General features: G+C 45.0%; 1 protein-coding gene across 2 annotated transcripts in view; it reads right to left on the bottom strand.

The window, feature by feature from the left end:
* Positions 1-9828, bottom strand: part of LOC130293481 (uncharacterized) — a 34457-nt gene extending 24629 nt beyond the window's left edge. For both annotated transcript variants that reach the window (XR_008848220.1, XM_056542210.1), the window contains exon 1: positions 9652-9828. Coding sequence is in view for 1 of the 2 variants with exons in the window: in XM_056542210.1 (XP_056398185.1) it covers positions 9652-9712 (61 nt within the window). In the remaining variant the exon portion in view is untranslated. The remainder of the gene's footprint in view (positions 1-9651) is intronic.
* Between the last annotated feature and the right edge of the window lie 6430 nt (positions 9829-16258).

Here is a 16258-nt window from a genome sequence, read left to right as displayed (position 1 = left end):
CAAGAGAGACACCAGCATTAGAGACGTTTATAGTCCGTCCCAGTACTACGTGTACCAGGTCCGTATGTGGCAATACAAGGCATTACTGCCGCTCTAGGTGGTTGTCACTTTCCAATGAAAAGATCTGTAACTTTCTAATATACTGCGTTTTAATTCCCCGCCATTTTCAAGATCTCTGCTTGCAAGCAGTGAATGGCAACCTTCCAAGCCAACATCCAGAGGCTAAAAAAAATTAATAAAAATGCATCCTAGAACAAAGGCATTTCAATACATCATTAAAGGGGTACTCCGGCCCTCGACATCTTATCCCCTATTCTTTGGGGACCCGCGCGATCTCCCTGCTGCACCCGGCGTTTGTTGAGAGTGTCAGGTGCAGCATCGGTGGCTTGTGACATAACAGCCGTGCGCCCGCTGTTGACGTCACGGCCACGCCCCCTCAATGCAAGTCTGTGGGAGGGGGCGTGGCCGTGACATCACCAGCGGGGGGTCAGAAGTTCGCCAGTCAGAAGTTCGCTCCGTGCACCGGATGTCTGGGTTGCCGCAGCTGAGATCGCGGGGGTCCCGATCCCCCATGATCAGACATCTTACCCCCTATCCTTTAGATAGGGGATAAGATTTCTAGGGGCGGAGTACCCCTTTAACCCTTTAATGATGCCGCCTATTTTGACCACAAGGACACTGTCAACTTTTATATTTTTCTTTATTTCTCCTCGCCTTTTAAGAGCAATAACCCTCATTTTTTTCACCTACAGACCCATCTGAAGTTGATGAATTGTACTTTGAAGTAACACCTTCCATTTTGGCATAAAAAGTACACCGCAACAAAAAAAAAAAAAAAAAAATTTTTAAAAAAGGTAAATTTTTTTTTTATTTATCTATTTTTTTTTATTTTTTAATTTTTAAGTCAGGTGTTGGTTATTACGCAGTCAGCAATACTGACACAGTGGGGGACAACACATTTTACGCAGAAATCTACGAGTTTTCATTTTATGTTTTACATGATATTTTGAGTCCATTTTACATGAAAAACCCGGTGTGACTCACACTAGCTCTTTACCAGTGGGAAAAACAAATTTTCCTCAAGAAATAAAAAATATATATTTACTCAATTATTTAAAATATGAATACAGTATAAAATATTTGGCAAATTATAGTTAAAAAGGGTGAAATGAATAATAAAACATTTTTGTTAAAGTCCCCACAGGGACTATTTTAAGCAATCATTCAATTGCCCGTACTGTGTATTGTACCGTAATATCAGCTCTGCTAGTAGTCAACCTAAAGCAGGCGAGTGATGATCGGATGCAGATCACAGCATCTAAAAGCTAAAAAGAGTTAATAGCGGCCATCAAAGTGACCGCCGATGTCTGCCATTGGAGGCGAGTGTCGGCGCTGATAGCAGCTGTTGCTCACCGTCTTTGAGGTGAACACAGCTCCCGCGCTCGCTTCATAGGCCACAAAATCTCCATGGTGTAAACATACACGTCATTTTACGTTGTGGTGTTCACCTGCATTACGCAAATCTATTTGTTCCTATTCCACGACAGCAAGCAGAGTAAAGTTAAAAAAAAAAAAAAAAAACGAAATGCGACGTGAATTAGACAGCTGCCTTTGTAATGCAAAAATTTTTTTCCCCTGTCACCAATCTTGAAAATGGTGACTCAAACAAAAAACGGGAGAGAATCATCAAAACTACTTGTCTCAAAAGTGACAAACTCCGCTCTGCTTCACCAGACGTGCGGCGGTGCCGAATCCAGGTGACAAGTGCTACGGGATTACTGAGTCTGTGACATCTATTGTCCTGGCTGCGCTTTTATTTACGGTAGATCTGTGGGATTCGCCGGGCCGGCTCTAATGACTCCTGACTGGCGCACTCCGCCAATACTTGTCAGCGGCGATGAAAGCGACGGCTTTAGTCGGTTGCAGTCACCGTCCGCTCCGCAGACAATATCAGTCGCAGTGTGATCTTCTCATGTTCGCGGTGACTTCCATGCCTGGTAATTTTATCCTCCCCGGAGGGGGCTTCAGTCCCCCGTCCCCGCAGGATCTGAGGCACCTTTGTAGATCAAGTGACGAGGCTTCAGAGCTGAAATTAAACCGAACAGAACAAATCTGATGTCTGCTCTTTGTAGGTGGAGGATTATCTCCCAGGCCTTCAAGGTAATTTGCAACAACTAGAAGGCTCTAGAAAGGAGCACTTCAAATACATGGCGGCGAACCCCGTGACAGGCCTTAAAGGGGTATTCCAGGAAAAAAAAATTTTGTTATATCAACTGGCTCCAGAAAGTTAAACAGATTTGTAAATGACTTCTATATAAAAAAAAAAAAAAATCTTAATCCTTTCAATAATTATCAGCTGCTGAAGTTGAGTTGTTCGTTTCTGTCTGGTAACATCTCTGTATGTCTCGGAAACTGCACAGAGTAGAAGAGGTTTGCTATGGGGATTTGCTTCTACTCTGGACAGATCCCGAGACACGTGTCATCAGGGAGCACTTAGACAGAAAAGAACAACTCAACTTCAGCAGCTCCTAAGTACTGAAAGGATTAAGATTTTTTAATAGAAGTAATTTACAAATCTGTTTAACTTTCCGGAGCCAGTTGATATATTAAAAATAGTTTTTTCCTGGATAACACCTTTAAAGGGACCGGGCCGCCAGAGTGCCTGTGGTTTATGTTCTGGTTAAAACCCTAGATTAAAGGGGTACTCCACCCCTGGCATCTTATCCCCTATCCAAAGGATAGGGGATAAGATGTTAGATCGCCGCGGTCCTGCTGTTGGGGACCCCGGGGATCGCCGCTGCGGCAGCCCGCTATCATTACTGCACAGAGCGAGTTCGGTCTGTGCGTAATGACGGGCGATACAGGGGCCGGAGCAGCGTGATGTCATGGCTCCGCCCCTCATGACATCACGGCCCGTCCCCTTAATGCAAGTCTATGGCAGGGGGCGTGATGACCACCATGCCCCCTCCCATAGACTTGTATTGATGGGGGCGGGCCGTGACGTCACGAGGGGCGGAGCCATGACGTAACGATGCTCCGGCCCCTGTATTGCCCGTCATTATGTGCAGAGCGATCTCGCTCTGCGCAGTAATGATAGCGGAGGTGCTGCAGCAGCGATCCCCGGGGTCCCCAGCAGGCGGACCCCGGCGATCTGACATCTTATCCTCTATCCTTTGGCTAGGGGATAAGATGTCTAGGGGCGGAGTACCCCTTTAATGGCGGCTTTGTTCAGTTCCCCTCAGGTCTGCGGGTGGACAGAACTCTGTATAGCCAAGGTCTTCGAACTGCTGACCACCAGCTGTTGCAAAACTACAACTCCCAGCATGCCCGGACAGCCAACGGCTGTCCGGGCATGCTGGGAGTTGTAGTTTTGCAACAGCTGGAGGTCCGCAGGTTGGAGACCACTGCTGTAGAGTAACCCCCCTATAAGGTGTGGACTGTTGGGGCTTTAACACGTGGGACCCCTGTGATCTTAAAAAACTGGTTCTGGTGGTAGCGCGAGCACCATTTATTGTCACCGGCGCTCCCATAGACAATGAACGGACTTCACACCGAACAGGCGACCCGACTCCGCTATCTAGAGAATGGGGTCCCAGCATTCAGATACTTATTCCTCTTATGGCTGTATGGGGGCCATTTTTTTTTTGTTGCCCATAGCAATCAGAGCTTAGCTAACATTTTTTCTATTGCTGAGGTAAAATGAAAGCAGCACCGTGATTGGTTGCTATGGGCAACAGGGCCTGTTTTCTTTTAGACAATTTGGATATTTTTTCGTTTGGGGGGGGGGGGGGCGGTATACATACTTTTCTTTATTCATACAACAAGAGTATGTAACTGGATAGGGGATACGTTTTTAAAAATTAGTCTTGTCTTTTAAGGGGTTAAATAAAGTCTAATACGCAAAACTGGACTGCAACCATATGATGCTTCGGTACGTCCTGCTTGCTGTCAGTGACTAGAAACCTCCTTGGTTCTCTCCAGAGGCTGAGAAAGACGTTACAATGGAATCCGGTTTTTTATGCCCCAAACTTAGGCTGGGTTAACACCCCATTTTTGCAGTACAGTTCCCGTATACGTTGTCAACTTGAAAACCGTACGGAACTGTATTGAAAACCGTATGCATTGACTCTCCATTGAAAACCGTATGCCAAAGGATGCATCAGGTTGTGTCCGTTTTGCAACCTGTACGGTTTTGTCAGTTTTTTTCCTGTACCCAAAACCATAGCCTATCAGTTTTTGGTCCAGGTGAAAAACCATATTGAAACGTATATGTTTTTTCAACATGGGAGTCAACGGGAACCGTACGTGCGTACGTTCCATAGGGTTTTTGAATTTGTACAGTTTTTTTTCTTGGAATTTCAATCAAACAAGTGAAACTTTATTCATAATGGAGTGAAAAGTAAAAAACGATAAGGTTTTTTTCTTCAAAAACGGATGCAACCGGACATCATTTTTCAAACCGCATACAGTTTTTAACCTTATATGGGCTAAAATTTGTACACACATTTTGATAGAGTTTAGCCAGGTTTTGAGGAATCCGTTTTTCATCAAAACCTGATACGGGAACTGTATTGCAAAAACGTAACGTGCGTGCAGCCTTAGTCAGGATGACAAGCTATTGTAGAAGGGGGAAATGAGTGTTAGTGACGGAGCAGGACAGGGACTTGTGTAAACAGGATAACACGTGAGGTTTACACAGATGTGAGATCACACGGAGAAGATCACGCCCAGCGCAGAATTACCCGGAGATACCAGACGGGAACTACAGGCGAAGCAAACAAAGAGTGATCTGCCGCGTGATGGACTGTCTAAAAGGGAAACAACCACCATTTACATAAGTTATAGATAGTCGCAATACATTAACCTAAGCTAGAGGGCGCCATAGTGCCATAGTTTTTTAACCAATGTGCCTACTAGTAAAACTACTACTCCTAGCCTGCCCTGATAGGCTGTGAGTGACGGCTGCTATGAGCAGGACCGCCGGTGTCCGTCATTAAAAGGGGTACGCTGTGGAACTGAACTTATCAGACACCTATCCCCTATTTATAGGAGAGGGGATAAGTGTCAGATCGTGAGGGCGTCCGACCACTGGGACACTTAGCAATCTCTGTACGGGGCCCCGGCTACTGACCCGTCCTTAGTGCACACTGGACCCCGCCTTCCTGGGTGAAAGCAAGTGACGGCGCACTCAGAATCACCGACCGCGACGATGTACCGCCTTAACCGGTAATTGGCTGAGCGGGCCATCACTTGTGCTCGTCTATAAGGGTGGAGACCGAATCGCCTAGGTAGACTATTAAAACATAATGCTTATGATGCTGTGCGTCAAATGGCGAAAATGTAATAAAATATAAATACACGTCAAAATTGCAGATTTTTGGTCACACAATAATAAAATAAAAATTATATAATATAATTTTTTTTATGACGTGTGTATGTATATTTAGTTGTATATAATTAAATACACATACACGTTATTAGAAAAAAATTATATATAATTTTTGAATGACGTGTGTTTGTATATTTAAATACACACACATTTTTTTTATGACGTGTCTATGTATATTTAATATTATTTTTATATATATTATATGTGTGTGTGTGTATATATTAGAGATGAGCGAACTTACAGTAAATTCGATTCGTCGCCAACTTTTCGGCTCGGCAGTTGATGACTTTTCCTGCATAAATTAGTTCAGCTTTCAGGTGCTCCGGTGGGCTGGAAAAGGTGGATACAGTCCTAGGAAAGAGTCTCCTAGGACTGTATCCACCTTTTCCAGCCACTGGATCACCTGAAAGCTGAACTAATTTATGCAGGATAAGTCATCAACTGCCGAGCCGAGAAGTTCACGACGAATCGTGTATATAGAGATCTGTCCAGCGTTACCCCCATTCTCACCTCTGCTCTCCAGCCGCCCCCCCCCCCCTCATCCTTATCTGTATCTATCACCCTATAAGCACCCCGAAACAGCTGTCTGCAGATGGGTGCTCTTTCCTTCTGGAGAGAGAGTTCTGGCTTGGCACTAATCCCGATTAGCTTTTTATTTTCCGTAACTGGAGCTAAGCTGATACCAGGGAACATCGCCTGAAAAGGTGATGTAATGAGCTGATTTGCATATTCCCCTATCATCCTATAGCTATACAATTTATGGCCCAACTTAATGTCCATTCTCCACATATGTTGTTTTAACCCCTGAATATTTTGTGAGATAGAACGTGTGTTTTCTCCTTGTGAGCTCAGAAATGCTTATGACTTGATAAAGGGAGGAATCCCGAAAGCTTGTCTCTACATACCGTATTTATCGGGGTATACCACGCACCGGCCTATAACACGCACCCTCATTTTTACCAAGGATATTTGGGTAAAAAAAGTTTTTTACCCAAATATCCATGGTAAAATGAGGGTGCGTGTGTGCGCGTGTATACCCCGATATACCCCCAGGAAAGGCAGGGGGAGAGAGGCCGTCGCTGCCCGCTTCTCTCCTCCTGCCTTTCCTGGGGTCTAGAGCGCTGCTGCCGGCCCTTATCACCCCCTGGTTATCGGCGCCGCTGACAGTTCTATCCCCTTGACTATCGGTGCCGGCGCCGATAGCCAGGGGGAGAGAAGCGGCGCCGACAGCCAGGGGGAGAGAAGCGGCAGCGGCACCCATTGCCGGCGCCGCTGCCCCGTTGCCTCCCCCCATCCCCGGTGGCATAATTACCTGGGTCGGGTCCGCGCTGCTGCAGGCCTCTGGCGCGCGTCCCCTGCGTCGTTGCTATGCACGGCGCGGTGCACTGACTTCATGCGCCGTGCAGCGCATAGCAACGACGCAGGGGACGTACGCCGGAGGCCTGCAGCAGCGCGGACCCAACCCAGGTAATTATGCCACCGGGGATGGGGGGGAGGCAACGGGGCAGCGGCGCCGGCAATGGGTGCCGCTGCCCCTTCTCTCCCCCTGGCTATCGGCGCCGGCAATGGGGCGCCGGCACTGATAGTCAGGGGGACAGAACGGGCAGTGGCGCCGATAGCCAGGGGGTGAGAAGGGCCGGCAGCAGGGCTCTAGACCCCAGGAAAGGCAGGGGGAGAGAAGCGGGCAGCGACGGCCTCGCTCCCCCTGCCTTTCCTGGGGGTGTATCAGCGCATAACACGCACATAGACTTTAGGCTAAAAATTTTAGCCCAAAAAGTGCGTGTTATATGCCGATAAATACGGTAATCTTGTTAGTCCAATAAAAAAGGTTATTACAATATACTGCAACTACAGATGATTTTGCTTTTTGCATCACTGGACTAATACTCTAGACTAACTACTCTAGAGAAAAAAAAAAAAAAAATATATATATATATATATATATATATATATATATATATATAAAATCATATACACACACATATATAAAAATATATAATATACATACACACATCATAAAAAAAATAATAATAATAATAATAATCAGGTCAAAATAGGTCAATTTTGAACATACTACCACAAAAAAAAAGTTAGACATTTGTAATAAGTATTACAGTAATAAAAAGGCATATAAACATGTATATCAATCGTATTGACCCACAGAACATAGATAACATGTCAGTTTTAGCGTAATGCGTAAAAAAAACACCCCCCCCCCCCCCCCCCCAAAGTTGCAAAAGTTCTATTTTTTATTTTTTTTTAATGGGGCTGAAAGGAAATATAAAAAAATAAAAAATATATATAAAAATACGAGGAGAAATAACGAAAAAGCAAAACAAAAATGTGGCTGTGTCCTCGAGGGGTTAAGACCGTTCTTTGCACATTTTGCCCAAGCACATTTCACGGGTTGGGCAGACTTTATAAGAATCGCCGATGTTAGCGATAAGACTCCCGGACAGAAACCATAAAGTTTTATAGCGAAACTATGAACGCAAAACAGTCGATGGTATAGAGATCCCTGTGTGAGCATGCTGGGAGTTGTAGTTTCACAACAGGATACACTTTCCAGTTAGCTGTAATGCATTGATTCCCAGCCAGTGTGCCTCCAGCTGTTGCAAAACTACAACTCCCAGCATGCCCGGACAGCCGAAGGCTGTCCGGGCATGCTGGGAGTTGTAGTTTTGCAACAGCTGGAGGCACACTGGCTGGAAAACAATACTCTATAGTGAATGGGGGCATCCGGGTTTAGTTTCCAACTGTTTGACTTAAAAGGGGTACTCCGGTGGAAAACTTTTTTTTTTAATCAACTGGTGCCAGAAAGTTAAACAGATTTGTAAATTACTTCTAATTTAAAAATCTTAATCCTTCCAGTACTTATCAGCTGCTGTATACCACAGAGGAAATTCTTTTCTTTTTGAATTGCCTTTCTGTCTGACCACAGTGCTCTCTGCTGACACCTCTGTCCATTTTAGTAACCGTCCAGAATAAGAGCAAATCCCCATAGCAAACCTATGCTGCTCTGGATAGTTCCTAAAATGGACAGAGGTGTCAGCAGAGAGCACTGTGGTCAGACAGAAAGGCAATTCAAAAAGAAAAGAATTTCCTCTGTAGTATACAGCAGCTGATAAAAATCTTAATCCTTCCAGTACTTATCAGCTGCTGTATACTACAGAGGAAATTCTTTTCTTTTTGAATTTCCTTTCTGTCTGACCACAGTGCTCTCTGCTGACACCTCTGTCCATTTTAGGAACTATCCAGAGCAGGAGAGGTTTGCTATGGGGATTTGCTCCTATTCTGGACAGTTCCTAAAATGGACAGAGGTGTCAGCAGAGAGCACTGTGGTCAGGCAGAAAGGAAATTCAAAAAGAAAAGAATTTCCTCTGCAGCATACAGCAGCTGATAAGTACTGGAAGGATTAAGATTTTTAAATTAGAAGTAATTTACAAATCTGTTTAACTTTCTGGCACCTGTTGATTTAAAAAAAATAGTTTTCCATAGGAGACTGCAAAAAAAAATAAAAAAAATCCTTCCTACCAATATACGTAGAAAAAAAATCCTAACAGCAGCGGTCTCCAACCTGCGCAAAACTACAACCCCCATCATGACCGCAATGCGGCGATGCAGAGTGTTGTATTTTTTTTTAACAGATAGAAAGCCACAGGTTGGACAGCACTGTCATACAGTATACAGGTAGTACCATACCCCCCTCAAAACCATAGCTAGGGGGCGCTGGCGAGGCATGTGCCACAATTGCGCATATGGGACGCCAATATGTCACCCAAAGGTTATTCGGGGAAACAAACATAATCTTAAGCTCCGGTTAAAAGGCCACCAATATGGCGAAGGCTACTGAGCGTATAACGGGACATAATGGCGTTTTGTCGCCTCAAATTACGTACGTTGGGACGTATGCGATTAATTAACGTGATTTACGGCGAAAATAGACGTGTCCAGGTTATTCGGAAAACAAACAAACATAGTCTTAAACTCCGGTTAAAAAGCCACCAATATGGCGAAGGCTACGGATCGTATAACGGGACATAATGGCGTTTTGTCGCGTCAAATTACGTACGTTAGGAGGTATGCAATGAATTATCAACCTGATCTAAGGCAAAAATAGACGTACAACCCAGAAAAAATAAAGAAAAACTGAGTGACGACAAACAGCATCATCAGAGACACAATGACGTCATAAGAAACCATAAACATGACGTCACTAAATAGAAAAGTTTACAAAGTAAGCATAAAGTTGGAGTCCTCACCTCCAGGACTGGCTATGGAGCACAACAGGGCCAGGAAAGTCGCACACACCGCGGACCTCATGTCTGCTTTCCGGTAATAACACCGGAGAACTCCCGGAACTAACAAGCCAAAAAGTACGCAACAAGGGTGTACTTCACGAGCGCTCACACGGCTCGCCGCTCCCGACCAATGGGAGAGCCGCTCGGCGTCACGTGTAGCCAGGTTGACCCGCCCTGAGAGGAGGAGCACGTGATCAGCCGCCTTCAAGCTAATTCACCTTGTGTGCGTTACCGCGACTTCACGAGGGGAAAAAAAAAGTTGGATAGGACTTGTTTGTGTGGTTTTATTTTTTGTCCCTGCGACTTTTTTTTTCTTTTATGTTTTTTTGGCGTATAGAGAAGCATTGAAGGCGCCCACAATGTCATCCCACATCATAGACCAGCGTTTCCCAACCGGGGTGCCTCCAGCTGTTGCAGAACTACAACTCCCAGCATGCCCAGACAGCATTGAAGGCACCCACAATGTCATCCCACATCATAGACCAGCGTTTCCCAACCAGGGTGCCTCCAGCTGTTGCAAAACTACAACTCCCAGCATGCCCAGACAGCATTGAAGGCGCCCACAATGTCTTCCCACAGCATAGACCAGCGTTTCCCAACCGGGGTGCCTCCAGCTGTTGCAAAACTACAACTCCCAGCATGCCCAGACAGCATTGAAGGCTCCCACAATGTCATCCCACATCATAGACCAGCGTTTTTCCAACCAGGGTGCCTCCAGCTGTTGCAAAACTACAACTCCCAGCATGCCCAGACAGCATTGAAGGCACCCACAATGTCATCCCACATCATAGACCAGCGTTTCCCAACCAGGGTGCCTCCAGCTGTTGCAAAACTACAACTCCCAGCATGCCCAGACAGCATTGAAGGCGCCCACAATGTCATCCCACATCATAGACCAGCGTTTCCCAACCAGGGTGCCTCCAGCTGTTGCAAAACTACAACTCCCAGCATGCCCAGACAGCATTGAAGGCACCCACAATGTCATCCCACATCATAGACCAGCGTTTTTCCAACCAGGGTGCCTCCAGCTGTTGCAAAACTACAACTCCCAGCATGCCCAGACAGCATTGAAGGCGCCCACAATGTCTTCCCACATCATAGACCAGCGTTTCCCAACCGTGGTGCCTCCAGCTGTTGCAAAACTACAACTCCCAGCATGCCCAGACAGCATTGAAGGCGCCCACAATGTCTTCCCACAGCATAGACCAGCGTTTCCCAACCAGGGTGCCTCCAGCTGTTGCAAAACTACAACTCCCAGCATGCCCAGACAACATTGAAGGCGCCCACAATGTCATCCCACACCATAGACCAGCGTTTCCCAACCAGGGTGCCTCCAGCTGTTGCAAAACTACAACTCCCAGCATGCCCAGACAGCCGAAGGCTGTCTGGGAATGCTGGGAGTGAGAGTTTTGCAACAGCTGGAGGCACCCTGGTTGGGAAACACTGTCATAGACAACCTGGTAAGGCTGTGTTCACTAGTGATGAGCAGCAGGGGCCTTATTCGAATTAGCGATATTTCGCGAATATATATTGACGATTATTCGTACTATGTTCGCGAAATTCGCATATTCGCTATATTCGTTCACTTTTCTTTGCTTGCGAAAATTTGCATAAAAATTTGCCATTTGAAAAAAAAAACATTCACCATTACGAATATATAGAACTATATTCTAAATATTCGCGAAATCACAAAGTGACGATAACAATTTGCATTACGAATATTCATGCTCAACGCTAGTGTTCACACGCAATATTTTGGTAGATTGTTCATTGCGATTTTTTTTAACTGAACTGCTTAGGGTGCGTTTACACTGAGGAATAGGAGAGGAATCCTGGCGTAAAAATTTTGTGTTGCGGAATTTACGTTTTTTTTGTGTACAAAATTAGCATAAAAATTGCGCAGTATTAATGTGCAATTCCGTGCGGATTTTCCGCGCGGAATATAGGAGGAAACATTTTTTTTTTTTGCTGGACTACAACCACCAATTGGAATTTCCCTTTTTATTTTATTTTTTTCGTGCGGAATTTCTGCGTGAATTTTGCGAAAATTCCGTGCGGAAATGATTTGTAGCGGAATTTTTTTTACCATTGACTTCAATGGACTTCTGCTCGCGTATTCTGCAAGAAGAATGAACAGAGGAATTACTCAGTGTGAACGCAGCTTTATTAAGGGCACAGCAAATTTTATTTTTGTGTTTTCGTTTTTTTCTCCTTGTTTTTTTATTATCACTTTTTATTACCATACTTTTTTTTCTGATGTAGTTATGACATCACGGCGACGGCCCCTTGTGATGTCATGCCACCCCCCCCCTCAATGCAAGTCTATGGGAGGGGGCGTGACGGCCGTCACCCATAGACTTGCATTGAGGGGGCGTGGTGTAATGACACGAGGGGCGTGGCCGTGATGTCACGACCCCTGCTTACTCTTATATGACCCCCGACATGCAAACAAACTGATCGGACCCCCGCATACATGTTGTGATGGTGCATAGTTAGGGCGCTTAATAGGGACCTTTGGTGCTCCAGCATTCTGAACATTTTGGTCGGTGACTTCATGGCCACGCCCCCTCATGACATCATGGCCACGCCCCTCCGTTCATGTCTATGGGAGGGGGCGTGTCATCCGACACGCCCCCTCCCATAGACATGAATGGAGGGAGCATGGCGTCACGTGACGTCCACTAAACAAACGCCAGGTGCTGTCGGAGATTGCGGGGGGCTCCAGCAGTGGAACCCCGGCGATTAGACATCTTGTCCCCTGAACTTTGGATAGGGGATAAGATGTCTAGCAGCGGAGTACCCATTTAAAGGGTACCTTTCATCAAAAAAACGACCATTTGAAAAAATGACCACTAGAGGTCTCCCTACCTACCAGTGCTGGCCGCAAGCCCTTTTTATAGATTTCAGACTCATTCTGGAGTCCTAAATCTCGGACTGCAGCCGGGACACAGACAAGCTCAGCTGACAGCTCTGAATCTTCTCCTCTCTGTTTACAACTGCATGTGCAGAGAGACGAAAGATCGGAGCTCAGATAGTAAAATGAATGAGGGCCTGCAGTAAGGCAGTGTTCCTGATGCCTTGCGGTGCTATGAGCACAGTGCTGACTCCTGCCTGTTTGATTGACAGGCAGGGAACAGTGCTGAGCTTGTCTGTGTCCCGGCTGCAGTCTGAGATTTAGGACTCCAGCATGAGACTGAAATCTATAAACAGGGCTTGCAGCCAGGACTGGTAGGGAGACCTCTAGTGGTCATTAAATAGAAAGAAGCATATTTTTTAATAACATGCAATTGTAAAGTTATTCTGCATACATTAATCAATAATATATCAGAAGTTTATTTTTATGAAAGGTACCCTTTGAGTGCCGTGGTAAAACAGCTGAGAAATGAAAGGGTTATTCCAACGTTAAAAAAAAGAATTCAATATTCACATTATAGGGCAGCGGTCTCCAAACTGTGGACCTCCAGCTGTTGCAAAAACTTCAATAGCCCGGACATAGAATGCATAGATGGACAGGTACCACTTAGTCTTTAGCCCACCGATGTTTTTTGATGACTGGACCTCCAATCCACAGACTCCCGTTTATATGATAGACAAGTCCACAATGTCATGCATGCTGGGAGTTGTAGTCTTGCAACAGCTGGAGGCACCCTGGTTGGGAATCATTTCTTTAAAATCATTGCTTCTTACCCCATAAGAGGCCGGCAGTGCTTAAATGCTTTATGGAAAATGGGGGCCATATAGCATTGGGAAGTCCTGGCCGTACTACAGTGAGATCAGCAATGGCCGCCGTTCTAGGCCCCTAAGTGCACTTATCAGATTCGGTAAAGCTGTCGGCCATTCCCCATGATAACACGCTCATGTTGACACTGCGTCGGCATTTTGTGCTCCGTCTAAAACGTCTCATTTTCTGCTCGGCGGTCGATGCTTTTACCCGGCACAGCCGTCTGCTCCACCTCCCGCACAGCGCCCGCAGATTACGGAGCACAGCGCAATCATTTACCAAGAAGCCATACAACAGCAGGAAAACCTTATATTAATACATTAATACATGGAAATGACTTTTTAGCCCCATGGTGAAGGGGCGGTGCTGTATTATACAGTGCGGTAACATACCTAAAAAACAACAAAATAATCCGGAGGGGTCCTAAACGTACAGGAAGACCCTCCCAGAAACAATCAGTTAATGGACTAAATTAGTGAGGAAAATGAGTATGGAACTATTTTTGCCGCATTAAGAACACCCAGGAGCGCCGCCGTCTTAACGCGATTTGTTGATCTCGCATCTCAGCGTTCAGAAAGTACCGGTAATCTTTTCTTTTTCTTCACTTTTTGCATTCGCACAATAATATGAGCTTATGTTTCCAGAACAAGTTGCAGTTTACAAACATTTTAGGGGTCATTTACTAAGGTATGTGCGCCTGTAAATGTAGCAAAGATGGCCGCTTCTCTTATATGACTGTCCGCAAGCGCACATGCTATTTGCGCTGTGTGCGCCAGAGACAGTGGACAAAGTGGGTGCGGGGTTTTTACAGCATAGCTTTTGACTCCAGATTTGTCAATACAAAATTGTCGCACAAAATTGCTCAAATGTCACGCCACCCCTGGGCACCCGTTCCTAACTGCCCAATGTTTACTGTGAAGTAAACGACCCCGCTAACAAACGGAATCGGTCACCCTCACGTCTATTTACCGTAGCTTTCTCCTTGAAAAGGGTAGCATGCACACTGCTTGCACAGTTTTAGGCGCCAAACGGCAACATATCGTTGCACATTAGGCTAGGTTCACGTAGCCGTTAGCATCCGACGTGTTTTGGAAATGTAAGTATGCCTTCCTAGATAACACAGTCGGGATTTTTACGCTCAGATCCAATTATAACCATAGTGTAATACTGTTCACCGGAGGGAGAGGAAGCTGTATAAACAGGATGGGAATCAAATTTAAAGGGGGAGATTTATCAAAACCTGTCCAGAGGAAAAGTTAATGAGTTGCCCATAGCAACCAATCAGATCGCTTCTTTCATTTTTCACAGGCCTTTTCAGACTTGAAAGAAGCGACCTGATTGGTTGCTATGGGCAACTCAGCAACTTTTCCTCTGCACAGGTTTTGATAAATCTCCCCCAAAGTGTTTAGGAAACTTTTGCAATTGTTTTCTACATAATGTTCAGGATTAAATGCTAAAACGCTGACTGCCTGCAACCAATTTGGTGTTATTGCTCTCACACTCTCTAATACTGGTCACTGGAAGTTCAACAGGGCACCTCAGGGCAAATAACTCTCTGAGGATCTTAAAAAAATAATAATTGTTGCTCTACATAATGATGGCCTAGGCTATAAGGAGATTGACAAGACCCTGAAACTGGGCAAGACCATACAGAGGGTTCACAGAACAGGTTCTACTCAGAACAGGCCTCGCCATGGTTGACCAAAGAAGTTGAGCACACATGCTCAGCGTCATATCCAGAAGTTGTCTTTGGGACGCAACATTAAACACTGTTATACAGGCCAAGCACTCACTACTCTACATTGTAGCGGAGGGTCATTTCTTCAGTGTTGTCACATGAAAAGATAGAAGATAATATTTACAAAAATGTGAGAAATAGACTCTCTTATGGGAGATACTGTATATAATGTGAGGGGTGGAGTCACTTATGGGAGATACTGTATATAATGTGAGGGGTGGAGTCACTTATGGGAGATACTGTATATAATGTGAGGGGTGGAGTCACTTATGGGATATACTGTATATATAATGTGAGGGGTGGACTCACTTATGGGATATACTGTATATATAATGTGAGGGGTGGAATCACTTATGGGATATACTGTATATATAATGTGAGGGGTGGAGTCACTTATGTGATATACTGTATATATAATGTGAGGGGTGGAGTCACTTATGGGATATACTGTATATATAATGTGAGGGGTGGACTGACTTATGGGATATACTGTATATATAATGTGAGGGGTGGAGTCACTTATGGGAGATACTGTATATATAATATGCGAGGTGGAGTCACTTATGGGATATACTGTATATAATGTGAGGGGTGGAGTCACTTATGTGATATACTGTATATATAATGTGAGGGGTGGAGTCACTTATGGGATATACTGTATATATAATGTGAGGGGTGGACTCCCTTATGGGATATACTGTATATAATGTGAGGGGTGGAGTCACTTATGGGATATACTGTATATATAATGTGAGGGGTGGACTCACTTATGGGATATACTGTATATAATGTGAGGGGTGGACTCACTTATGGGATATACTGTATATATAATGTGAGGGGTGGACTCACTTATGGGATATACTGTATATAATGTGAGGGGTGGAGTCACTTATGGGATATACTGTATATATAATGTGAGGGGTGGACTCACTTATGGGATATACTGTATATATAATGTGAGGGGTGGAGTCACTTATGGGATATACTGTATATATAATGTGAGGGGTGGAGTCACTTATGGGAGATACTGTATATATAATGTGAGGGGTGGACTCTCTTATGGGATATACTGTATATATAATGTGAGGGGTGGACTCACTTATGGGATA

Source organism: Hyla sarda, chromosome 10, assembly GCF_029499605.1.
Source record: "Hyla sarda isolate aHylSar1 chromosome 10, aHylSar1.hap1, whole genome shotgun sequence".
NCBI classification, from domain to species: Eukaryota; Metazoa; Chordata; class Amphibia; order Anura; family Hylidae; genus Hyla; species Hyla sarda.
The sequence above is the reverse complement of the archived record's forward strand: the minus strand, read 5'-3'. Positions and strand labels throughout refer to the sequence as shown.